This window comes from Homalodisca vitripennis, chromosome 7 (assembly GCF_021130785.1).
Source record: "Homalodisca vitripennis isolate AUS2020 chromosome 7, UT_GWSS_2.1, whole genome shotgun sequence".
Classification (NCBI taxonomy): Eukaryota; Metazoa; Arthropoda; class Insecta; order Hemiptera; family Cicadellidae; genus Homalodisca; species Homalodisca vitripennis.
The window spans coordinates 26,997,801-27,010,950 of NC_060213.1; the positions used below are offsets into that span (position 1 = coordinate 26,997,801).

The 13,150-nt window shown below is 32.4% G+C and overlaps 1 protein-coding gene across 1 annotated transcript in view; it reads right to left on the minus strand.

Moving 5' to 3' along the window:
- Positions 1-13,150, minus strand: part of LOC124365747 (T-complex protein 1 subunit gamma-like) — a 39,597-nt gene that overhangs the window by 12,430 nt on the left and 14,017 nt on the right. Inside the window, exons 4-7 of the mRNA XM_046821739.1 lie at positions 12,252-12,406; positions 9,560-9,746; positions 8,327-8,476; positions 3,609-3,767 (exon numbers count right to left, since the gene is read on the minus strand). Of these exons, the coding sequence (XP_046677695.1) occupies positions 3,609-3,767; positions 8,327-8,476; positions 9,560-9,746; positions 12,252-12,406 (651 nt within the window). The remainder of the gene's footprint in view (positions 1-3,608; positions 3,768-8,326; positions 8,477-9,559; positions 9,747-12,251; positions 12,407-13,150) is intronic.

Genomic DNA, 13,150 nt, shown 5'->3' on the forward strand with positions numbered 1-13,150 from the left:
ATTATCAACAAAAAGATGATAGCCTTTCCCAAGATAGTTTCCAAGTGTCAGCAAATTTTTTTATAACAGTAAAAGCCAATCCCTGATCCTCACTTTTGTTTAGTAGGCCTAGCAGACTCATTTTTACCTTTGTAACAAAAGAAACCTAGGCAGTATTTTGTGACACTGTCACATATCATCCATAATTTTGATACCCCAGCGACTATGATGTTTATTGGGAAGGTATTGTAAAATTTGAGAGCGACATCGAGTGGCTAATAAACTTTCATCTATAGAGAGTTCACGATGTGGTGTGTAGTGTAACCTAAACAGTCTGTTAGCATGTTCAACTATTGGTACAAATTTACCACATGGATCGTAGTTTGGTTCTCCTGGTTTTACTCAAAGAGTTGTTGTCCGCAATATGAAAAAAATTGCAAAATAGCCTCGAAACGATATTGCGACCTAAACATTTTTCCAAACCATGGAATGAATTGTGAGTCACTTCTATTCCAGTAGCTTTTTATAGTGGGCTTTTTAGTTAGGCCATGTTTAGTAAAACAGCGATAAAGCCTTTCATTTCTCCATGTGTAATGTTGGTCCATTTACGGACTTTAGATTGAGGCGTATTATTTAGGCCAGCGTGAGACTGAATATATTTTTTGGCATATTCATTTGTCATGTTAACAAAAATCGTCAACAAATGTACAGTAAAGAAAATATTTGAAGTACTCAACTGGCTTTTGCATCACCTGGAGGGCAATGCTTTAGGCCCAGGGTTTTCAAAATAGGGAAACTGAGTACGCTTCCAGGATCATTTGATTCATCAACCTTTTTCCATAACAAATTTGGGTCTTGATCAGGTGGTGTACTAGGCCTACTTTGAGGCACATTATTGTTACAAATATTTGTTCTAGGCCTACCTCTAGGTCTTCCTGTAGGAGTAGATCTCAATGCAACAGTAGGCCTAGGCCTACCAGATGATGTTCCTGGTTGAGCAACGTCCTCAATCTGATGAATTTTCAAAGGGTTTCAAAAGTTTGGGTCTTCAACTATGTCATCTAAATAAGTTACAGATAATTCACTATCACTTTCCTCTGCTAATTCCCCTTCTGATTCAGAAGAAATGTTTTCAAGATATCCATCACTCAAATCGTCGTCACTAATCACATCCACACCATTTGCAACTAGGTTATTAATTAGTGTATTTTCACTTACGGGAGACTTTGAACGATGTCTTTTACTCATTTTGAAATCAAACAAATAATAAACTCAACTTTAACTGCCGTAATTTACACTGCTTTAACCTAAAAGTGTGAAGAAAACGGAATATTCACAACCACGTGATATACAGCTGTCTGCAACAAGCCGTGAGCAGTCAGTCGGGACGAACTGCAATTGCTCAGTCACAGACTGACAAAATACGAAGTCAAACCATTACAAACTAATATATTTCGATGCAAAATATCTTTGTGCACAAGTCTGTGAAATTTCAAAGCATTTGGTGAAATAGGTGGCCAGTAAAGTAATAAAAAGTGCACGTCCGTACTATACGGACGTCGGGAGTTGACGCCATTTTTACGACGTCCGTATAGTACGGACGTCGGGGTTAAAAGGGTTAATTATGTTATGTTCTAAATTACCAAACTATAGGATTCTTCTAAAGAATAAAATTATTGAATTAATACGAACTTGCTTAACTATTTTTAATACATTAAAAGAGCTTTAATATTCTACTTAACAAGTAATTTAAACATTTTAAGATACCTATTTATGTTTATTGATACCAATATCTTGGAAATAACCTTTTTATTTTTAATGTGTAATGTAGATTTGTATACATATTACCTATAAACCAATATAAACTCGAGAGTTGATGTTTAATATTTCATTTATCTTAAGGTAAATATTATTTCCAATTATATATATATATATATATATATATATATGTATATATATATATACATAAAATTTTGATTCTGGTACATTTTTTATACAGGCACTGCTTTTTAAGAAATTCATAGACAAAATTCAAAGACTTTTTTTATGATGAACTTAACTAGATTAGCATAATGTAGAAAATTTTAACTTTCTACCTTTAATGGTTGTTTAGAAAACAATTATAATGTGAAAAGCACAAACAGACAGAGAGATGGAAAACAATGCGTTTTAAGACATACATTTATAGGAACTTTTTGGTTTGTTTGACACCAGGAACAACCTCAAGAAGTTTGTTGGTGTATTTCAGTTACACCCTGTATATTAACTTAGGTTGTTTAATTGCATAAATACTCATATAGAAACATAAAGTAAACTTCTTAGTATAGATTCCTTTAATATTTCAGCATTTGCCGTTCTCAAAAAGCATTTATAATAAGTATAATAAAATAAATATATATACCATTAGATTTTTATATAATATTTATTTTAGATGTTAGTAGTGAATTTTATATTATTTATATATTTTATATTAAGTTTGAAAATAATATCCTCAAGATGGTGACCATTAGCAGCAACACATTGTTGAAAATCTCTGAAATTTTGTAGAACTCGTTGACACATGTAACGAGGTGTAACGTTAACATCCTTAATACTCAGCTCCAGCAGTATGTGAGGGTGACGTTGAACACTGTATCCTTCAGGTATCCCCAAAGCAATAAATCAGAAATGCTAAAGTCTGGTGATCATGCGATCATGCTGGCCACTCCGATTATTGTATCGTGATCACTGATTATTATTGTTTTTATAATATAACCACACTGCAAACCCTTAACCCTCCCCACACCGTAGACGGATATATTAGAATGGTAGACTTTGACCAAAATGCCAAATACAGTAATATCCGATATTATAAATTATGTCTCTTGGAGAATGTTTTAGTTCGTTAACAAGGTTGGCAAGGAAGTATTTATAAATGACCTTCACTCTGCTGCATGGGGAGGGGAGTACCCTTTGTCTAACTCTGACCACCTGCTCCTCAGTTCTGCGTCTCTCCTACAGAACCATAACCAAACACATCGTAGCATGTATTATTGCTTTCTTGGTTGTCAAGTGTACGTCTACTACGTATCTCGTTATTATTCTTCATCCTGTGCTAGTGTTGTGATTAGTTTGAAATATTTAACTTGATTAGTTAACGTGATTAGTTTTATAGTTCGACGATGTGTATTTAATATAATTTCAATTTATTTGATATAAACAGTTTTGTAAATAATTCTTTTTTTATTTTTATCAATAAGTATGCTAATTTTAAGTAAAATGTCCTGTTTTATAACTTTCTGGTGTTACCTTATATATAATTCAGTTATAATAAAAATTAGCTTTGAACTTAGACATTTTTTTTTACTTGTCTTGGCGTTGTAGGAAAGTTAATGGATTTATTAGTGATGACAGTGATAACAGATCTCCTCCTTTCTTCCTCACCAGCCCGAGAATCTGATCAAGCTAATCACCTTATCAATTCTGCCGCAATTAGTAATGTGTGAATGTATCATGGCACAATTTCTTAATACCTTCTAGTACAGAATAGAACAAAAAAATTGGTAATGAGAAACACACGTAGAATCTAATTTAGTAATCTCGTAATTTTATCCTTACTTATTCATTACAGAATAAAACAAACGATTCACCTTAACAAGATAATGTTGAGCGAGATCAGAAACTCCCTTCTCTGTGAAAACAACATCAGGTTTGAGTGCGATGATGTCCGCACATACTTTCTCTATGTATTCCTCTTCCAATTGTAGTATCCTTGTGAAGTCAGTTTCATTCATTATTTCCACATTTGTCTGAAATACATAGCACTCTTTAACAAACAAGTCACAGCTTTCAACACATGTAAATATTACAAAATGATAGCCAATAGAATACTAATAGTGACAGCAAAACTGTATCAAGTAAGGAAATAAAAAATTCAAAATTAACTATATTAATATAATACTATAATATAAATTGATTTCATTGTTACTCTTACTGACTTAATAGATTTTCCAGAGCAATTCCTTACAGCAATAATTTTTATCTCTTGAAAAATTCTTTTAATTTTAAGTACTCTTCAAAGAGTTTTTATTGTATTTAACAAACTTAAATAATCAATAATTTAATCTAATTAATTAAGTAAACATAAAATATGCTTGAAATTTTTGGTTTGCATTAAAACACCTGTTAAATGTAAAAATTAACATTAATGTTGTTTATTTGCAAATTGATGAGTTATTACTGTAAACAATGTTATTGTTTCAGAGAATAACAGTGTTTGTACAATGGTTGCTTCCAAGTATGTTACAAATTTTGCGATTCCAAAGGCACGAAACAAGTGGACGCATCGAGCACGGGTTTTAATTGCTAGGCAATACAGCCAGCCTAGTGCCCCTAGTTGTACTTTCATGAATATACACGTTTTTGACATACAGTTGGTTATTGTTTTTTCTATTCCAAGGGACATAACCCATTCAATGAATGTTATTTTATGGTCTGAAGTGTCTTGTAGCCTGGGAGGTCATCGTATGTGCATAAAAATGTCTTGATTTTTTTAAAATTTACAAACTAAAAACTATTAACAACTTACCTAAAACCAGTTAGTTGGTGATTCAAATTCAAATTCAAATTCAAAATTCCTTTATTCTTTTTATACATAATGTACATGAATTGCGTCAATTACCTTTACTACAATATAAAACATAAGACTCAGGTTAGAGTATTCATACTTTATATTTAATACAGTATAATAATACATATAATATTTTAAATATTTATGTCCATGGTGTTAATATGTTTTGTAATGGTAGGCAAATACAAACAAAATTACTTTCAAGTCACAGTGTAAAAAACTCTTCAAGAGAGTAGAATGAATGATCTGTACAAAATTGTTTCAACATTTTCTTAAAATTATTAAAAGAATTTTCATTCTTAATACAGCCTGGAAGGTTATTTATAAATTTTATTCCTATGTATGTCGGACACTGTTTATATTTTTCTTTATTATGTTTCTTTACTACAAAATTTTCTCTATTTCTTGTATTATAATTATGATAATCTTGTTGCCTTGGTATAGACTCTGCATTTGTCTTGACATGTAATATAGTTTTATAAATATATAAACTATATACTGTCATTATTCTTAGGTTAATAAAGTGGTCTTTACAACTATCATTATTTTTAAGGTGTAGAATATGTCTTATTGCCACTTTTTGTAAATGTAATATTTTGTTTAAGTTATTTGCACTGGTTCCACCATAAATTTCAATGCCATATGAAATGTGTGGATGTATCAAGGCATAGTAAACAGATTTCAGTGCATTTATTTCTAAGAAGAAGGATAACCGCCTGATTGCAAATATTCCAGAACTCATTTTATGACAAATTTTTTCTACTTGTTTTGTCCAACTTAATGTATTACTTAGAGCCAGACCCAAGAATTTTGTATCTTTTACAAATTTATTTCCAATTGTATTTATCTCATTTGATTGTTTACATTTAAATTTCATTAGAATTGTTTTATCAGAATTTAGTAATAAATTTCTATCATTCAAGTAACATTTTAGTTGTGACATTGAATATTCTGTTGTATTTATTACACTTTGTAAATCTTTTCCAGAAACCGACATACTTATATCATCTGCAAACAAACATAAATGATTTTTATTTGATAAATTTGTTAAAATCTGTGGCATACCTCCCAAGTAGCATAAGAACAAAAATGGGCCCAATACTGAACCTTGTGGTACAGAATATTGTATTTTTTCTATTCTTGAATTAATATTTCTCATTTCATTATTACCTAGATATTTAATACTAACATACTGCTGTCGCCCTTCCAGATATGACTGATGCCAGCTTAATTCTTTATCCTCAATACCATATGATTCTAATTTTTCTAGCAAGGTTTTATGGCAGACACTATCAAATGCCTTTGTCAGGTCCAGAAAGGCTCCAACAGTATGATTCCCTTCATCCAAATTTTCTAGCACATTCTCAATATAATCAATTAATGCTGTTACCGTTGATCTATTTTTTCTATAGCCATGCTGCTCCAAATCCAGCAAATTACCTTTCTCAAAATAGTCTACTAATTGAATCATCATAGTCTTTTCAAATATTTTTGATAAAGCAGGTTGTATTGCCAATGGTCTATAATTTAGAGGATTTTTGCTGTCTCCTTTTTTTAACACAGGAACAACTTTTGATATTTTTAATTGAGTTGGGAAGTTTCCTGTTATTATAGAAACATTCACCACATGTAAAAGAGGATTTAAAAGTGCATGTTTTGCCTCTTTAATAATCTTTATAGGTATGTCATCATACCCTGCCGACCATTTTGGCTTAATAGAATCAATTATTTTAATTAGTTGATTACAGTCAATAGTGTTGCATTTAAATTTACTTTTATAATTTGAATTTCGATTAATAGAAATTGACTTTTTGTTTAAATTTGGAGCAACATGCTTCTTTACCATTTCGACAAAACTTATGTTTAATAAATCAGCTACACAAACAGGGTCACAGATTATTTTACCACCATCGTTAAGCTCTATATTTTTAAATGACATTTCCTTACTGTTTGGTAATGGTAAATATTACAAAATATTTTGTTTTTAACCCTTTGAGTGCCACGGGTATTTTCCGAAGGCATGTGCATAAAGTGCCACGCTGTTTTTCGCATATTTGTAAGCTTTTGGGAAAAAAGCTGTTGTAAAATAACTACCAAACAGATTTCCATAATTTTGTTGTTGTTTTTTTTCTTATTAAATGCAGAATATGATACATATTGTTACAAATAAAATTTGATTTATAAAAATATAAAACTTTCAGTATTTATAAAAAAGTTTTTTACTTTTGTATAAAAAGTTAAGTTTCGACCTAATTTGTGTTTATACGGTATTTTTAAGATTTTTTTTATTTATACCATGATAAAGGCCATATGTTTCTAAATAAAATCCATGTGTAATATCTTATTCTAGAATTTTAAAAACATGGCATTATATGTATTAACATAATGCTGCCCGGTACCGACATTTTATAAACTGTACTTCATTTGTCAGAGTTTAGAAATGACTTAGTAATGATGTAGTTTTCCCAATAAATCTAATAAAACATTAATAAAACACAAATAAATATGATTAGTAAATTTAGAAACAAATACTTGCTAACATATTTACATAAAAGTTTACATTTACTAAATAATAACCCTAATAATATTTACACTGAAAATTCACGTTTTTCGCTTGAACACAACTCAAATCATACATTACTTTTGTAAAGAAATACAGTAAAATACTGTATAAGTTACTATTTTATTTTGTATTTACTCAAATGCTTGGTTATCGGCACATTAACAGCAAGAAAGGCCGTTACGCAACATGGTACTCGTCCGCTACGTCACGTGACTGGAAGACAGAATCATCGTACAGGTACTTATCACAGCCCACTATTTTTGGACGAGTTTTCCTTATCAGAGATCAAAATAAACTTCATTATACTTCCTTCTTCCATAATGAATCGAAAAAAACTCGATGAGTCATACTTCCTATCTCCAATCTTCTCCTAATATACACACGAATGGCCTGACATTTTCGAATAATGAAACGTTGTTCTTATAGTTTTTTATTTAATTGATTGTCGTAATAACTTGTAAATTCCAAAATAGGTTAAATAAAGTCAGTTGTTTTTAATACTGTAATTTATTTTGTCCTCGATAAGGAAAACTCGACCAAAAATAGTGGCTTCTTGATAAGTACCCAAACAACATAAGTTTCACAGATAAAATAGTAGAGAAACAACATAAAACTCGTATTTATTGATAGTTTGGAACCTATTGAATACAGCTGTCTGATTATTTGGCCAAAATAATCTTGTACTATATAAAATATTATCGAAATACAAAACGTCAAAATTGGCGACGCTGGCACTTTATGCACTTTTCGTACCGTCAAAATTAGCGACGCTGTGGCACTCAAAGGGTTAATAAAATAAAATAGCTTTCTCTACTCACATAAATTTTGGACAGCAAAAGTAGTATGTAGATTATTGTTTATGCATTTATTTATGAAAACATATTACAATGCTACTATGAAGACATATTTTTACAATGCTACACCTCCAATTATTGTTTAGTAACAGTAAAGATAAAATGTGTTGGTGTGGCTCCCAACTAAATATGAGCTTGGCATTGTAAAATGTTTTCAAACGTATACAGCAGTTAAGGGGTTAAAATTTAAATCAAGCAAGAAAAGTGAATTTACCTCACTTAAGACAATTGGCCTAAAACATTATAAAACCAGTTCAACAAATAATTCAGCTACCTGGGGGGAAGTTGACCTAGTTTACAAAATTACACTGATGTACATACCTGACTCTCACCCTTCTTGTATTCTAATGTACAGTCCAACAACACAATCCGAGGGTTCTTGATCACCCGCCGCATCTTCGGATGGGTAACGTCCTTGTTGATCATGACACCATTGAGGACATAGGAGTCTTCAATACTTCCTCCGGGGATCTAAAAAACAGTATTATTTGTGTGTATTAAGTCCTGAATTTAATTTTTAATTTCTGTTTATAAATTTTGTACTACATTAATTAAATTACAAACATGTGTATACAAATACAGTATTGCCAAATGGACTTAAAAATCCATTGTGTGAATACAAAAATGTATTTATAGGTATAGAAAAACACTGTAAAAGAAGATGATATATCTATTCCAAAGATAGCTTGTTACAAACAAATAATTTAAATTTGTTTACCAAATGTGCATGTTTCATTCTAAAAATTCTTCTGATTTTGTCAAATGTACAGTATCCTACAGCTCATCCTAATTTTAATGAAACTTTTGGCATTCAGAAAAGAGCAATAAGAATTTTACATAATAATCCAGTTTTTCTCAACACTGCAAACCCCTTTTTAAAAGTCTGAAAATACTTTAACTTTGCCAAGTCAATATATTTTAGAAATTTGAATATTTTATGTAAAGAATAGGAATAGGTGTTAAATAATAGGCCTACTGACATTTACAATACAAGGAGAAATGTTGTGTAATTTCTATTCATAAAACTTTAAAAATTAAAAATTGTATTTAACATTTTGCTTTTATTACATGGTTTGTAAATAATAAATAACATTTTACAAATTTAAAAAAAAATTTAATAAACCAAGGATGTCTTAAAAGAATATTAAACATATATTAATAAACAAAACCTTTTACTTTCAAAATAAAGAGTTTTTAAGAAAATAACTAAACAATTCTAAGCTCTGATTTTGGGAAGATTGAATTTAATCTACCTACATGGTACATTTAATCGTTTTTGGATTTATATTATAGTTTCTAGTAAATTATGAAAGCTAAAATTAGCACTGGTTGAATATTATATACAGTTATTGTTAGAAAGTAATTTTAAGTATTTACACAATGACAATTTATCAATGTACTATTCTATATCAAATTAAAAATAACATTTAATTAATTGATTTCTGAAATAATCAATCCATACAATCAACAGCTGCAAATTCAAATCCATGCTCAATCCTAAATATTCCATTGGAAGGAAATGTCTAGAACTTGATGAATTATGTTATTAGTTACCTTTTCGACTCGAGCGTATCTCTTGATGTCAATCTCCTTCCGTCCGTTCTCTTCCAGCATCACAGTCTGGACGGCCTCCAGGGCAATCTTACACGCCATGTCTGCCCAGCGTCCGATAAACTTAGTGCCAACACATGACTTGACTACCTCGGTCAGCCGTTCCTTGTCAGTTACATCCAGAGGAGTACTAGAACAGGGAAAAATAACTCATTTATTTACTAACCTCAAATATTGGGCTGGATATGGCTCGCATCTTGGTTACATCATCCAAGATATCTGTTGGAACTCTACTTGAGATATGAGTAGAGCTATATTTAGGAGGACTAAGATTTGTGGCAGATTATCACAAAGTGTGGTTAGCCCTTTGCCATCAGCATTGAACTTATATGATTGTTCTCTCAGATCGCTGGACCACTACTTTTGGATGTGGCTGTTCTCCGCGAACAGGTCATTGATTTCCCGTTCAGGTTGTCAGGCCGCTATGTGCCCACTGTATTGCACAGTTATAAAATTCAATCCACATCCAATTGCGACTAGAAAGTGCTACAATCTCTCGGCCAAATAAGTAACTAAATTAATATTACACAATTTGAAGCACATGAATTTCATTTAGATCTAAGTAATTTAAAGAGCTGAAGGTCAAATACTGCCATTTAAATCCCAGTTGAAGTGGCATAAATGATTACGCAAGCGCTAAGTGACAATGCAGAACCCAGCCAGCTATTATCTGTGGTTCAGCGAGCTAGGAGGATGACCACCTGATACTCCATTCGAGCTGAGCGAGAGATAATTTTCGGCCACACTTAGAGGCCTACTTACCGCAAAAAGTTAATGTATAATTAGAAGGTTTGTGTGGCCTAGAAAATAGCCTAGCAGAAATTCTGCACTGATATTGACAGTTTGTGGGATGGTGTAAAAGCTTAATAGGACTGATTGAGTGATCGGTTTGTTTAATCCCTACAAATTTTCTGGTAGAGATAAAGTAAGACTGGACAGCTTATAGCAGGGTCTTCTCTTTTCACTCTCCTGCAGGATGTTTGAGGCATGCATAGCTCTCAGGTATATTCCTCAAGTATGGAGATTCTTTAGATTTGTTTTCATAACAAGGCAGGGGGAGGTCTAGTCTGGACTGTATTTAATCCATTAGGCTGGTATGCCTGTCCTTCCTTTTAAACCCCATAAACCTGGTTTTTTAAGTTTGGTTCCGATTATTAGGAATGAAAGCTATGATAAGTCCTAGAAATATGCAAACCATCGTGCATAATCATATTCTAGAGGAATCATGTAATACTTCCTTGCACCAATAGTGTATAGGAAAATAAAACAAAAGCACCGAAAGATGTAGTTCTGGGTGTCTCCTTTGACATTTAAGGGTTACTGACAACCCTGGAACTCAGATGATTGATCGTTGTAGCTATGGGACACTGAACCAGTGTTGTTACCACCTTTCTTCTTGGGACAACACTCAATGCAGGAACAACCAGGCGCTGCCCTCAGAATAGTGTGTATACCCTCCTATTATGAGGAACCTGGTAGTAGATGACTTGTAGTTTATTTAAGAATAGTGATGTTTTCGTATAAGTCTAGCGTGACTGGTTAAGCTTCTTCTTCTTCTATGGGGCGGCTTACTGTCATGCACTTAAGCCTCAAGGGCCTTTTGCGCACACTGAAAGCACACCATGAGGCCTACCATTCTATGATTTCAGCAGTTCCAGTCAGGTCCTCCTGGGGAAATTCACCACCCTTGTCCAAACCACCAAAAATGGCATACCGCTCCCTTGCTGTTACAGGACAATCAAAGAGCAAGTGTTCGGCAATTTCATCCTGCTCATCACACATTCTACAGAGCAGATCGTCGTGATGGATGCCGACTCTGTGAAGATGCTTCTTCAGGTGACCATGTTCTGTGATCAGACCTATAACCCGAGAAGACATTGATCTACTTAGTGAGAGAAGGTCAGATGCCACTCTGGAGGCAGACGACTGTACCATGGTAAAGCTTAACACTCAATGAACTGATGAATCAAGTCTGGACTTGGTGGAAACCAGTGTGATAAAGTTAGTGTTAATGGTAATTCAGCCAAGGCTCCTGCTATGGCTCCTTTTTACTGAAAGTGAACTAATCTAATCAACCAATCATATCTTTATTCAATGAATACATGTTGTACAATGAGTAGTGTCACACTATATTACAAATCCTTAAAACCAATATAAACTAAGTGATCTATGGTTCCTTAGTGCTGGTCAGCTCATAAAATTCTTTATATGAGTAAAGAATATATTCTGTCGGTAAGTCTTTTGACATGTATAGATATTTCTTGCTGTCATCAATTTTGTCCAGATAATACCATGTAGTTCTTCCATACACACAAATTCCGTAATATGAGACTATAAATGCATGAAAGATCATTTTAAGTACGTAGATACTACACAGAAATTGCTTTCTTCCAATAACAAAGCATCCAGAGTTTACTTTTTTATCACCTCTTTCTAGTTATCCTCTTGATCAAGCGATCATATTGCAGATTGTGAAAAAATAGCAATACTGATTCTTTCGGATAATTTCCGAAAAAAAAAAAAGATATCCTGTTACCATCATAACTGTATTATAAATAGATACACAAGAAAAAGCAAAACATTCAAGAAAGACTAAATTCCTCACAAAGTGATGAGAAGTAGTATTACGACAGACCTGATATTGTCCTGCAGTAGTGTCACCATGTCTTCCAGTGCCTGCCGATACGCCTTGATTACGACAGTTGGGTGCAGGTTCTGCTCCAGGAACTGCTCAGCTACTCCGAGCATCTCGCCTGCCAATACAATCACTGACGTTGTGCCGTCTCCAACCTGCTCGGGCAACATATTTCAACTTGGTAATGTTCTTCTCTTCAACTTAACACCTGACATAGTACATAGCTACAACACCCGTAATAAAGATAAAACAATAATTAACTTTCATAGATCGGATAAGTCAATCAATTGTCACTCAGCCTTTCACTTAAGATTTACAATAAATTGGAGCTTCTCATTCTCAAATAGCCTGTAAAAGCATTTAATCGCCTGTAATTTTGACTTGACCATCTGAGGGCAAATAGACATTGTCATTACTTGCAGAAGTCTCAAGGCAATAAACATGATTTGAATTTAAATTTAACAATTTAGGAGTTTTAGTTCATTTTAAATTAACCAGTAATTTTTAATCTTAAATGCATATATATCCGCTAAAGACTGTGTTTATACTGGACATTTTGTGGATATACCCGTGAAATCAGAGATAAAACCATACAAACTCATTTTTTATGTTAAATTATTTAAAACTGTATTTATTACAGGACATTTTGAAAAAATATGAATAAACTCTTGAAACATGAAATGAGCGATTATTTTTAAGGGAACTTGTTTTGTGGGTTGGCAACACTGCAGTCTGATAAATCAGCATACGTGTTTTTTTTATGTAAAACTGTCAATCAAATTATTTGGTACAAATTTACTATCACACACCAAGTTTAACATAAAAAAAGGGTTTATATAACAAATTCTTTTAGTTCTGAGCTTAAAAAATTTGATGTATTTTGCCAATTTTCAGTCGTC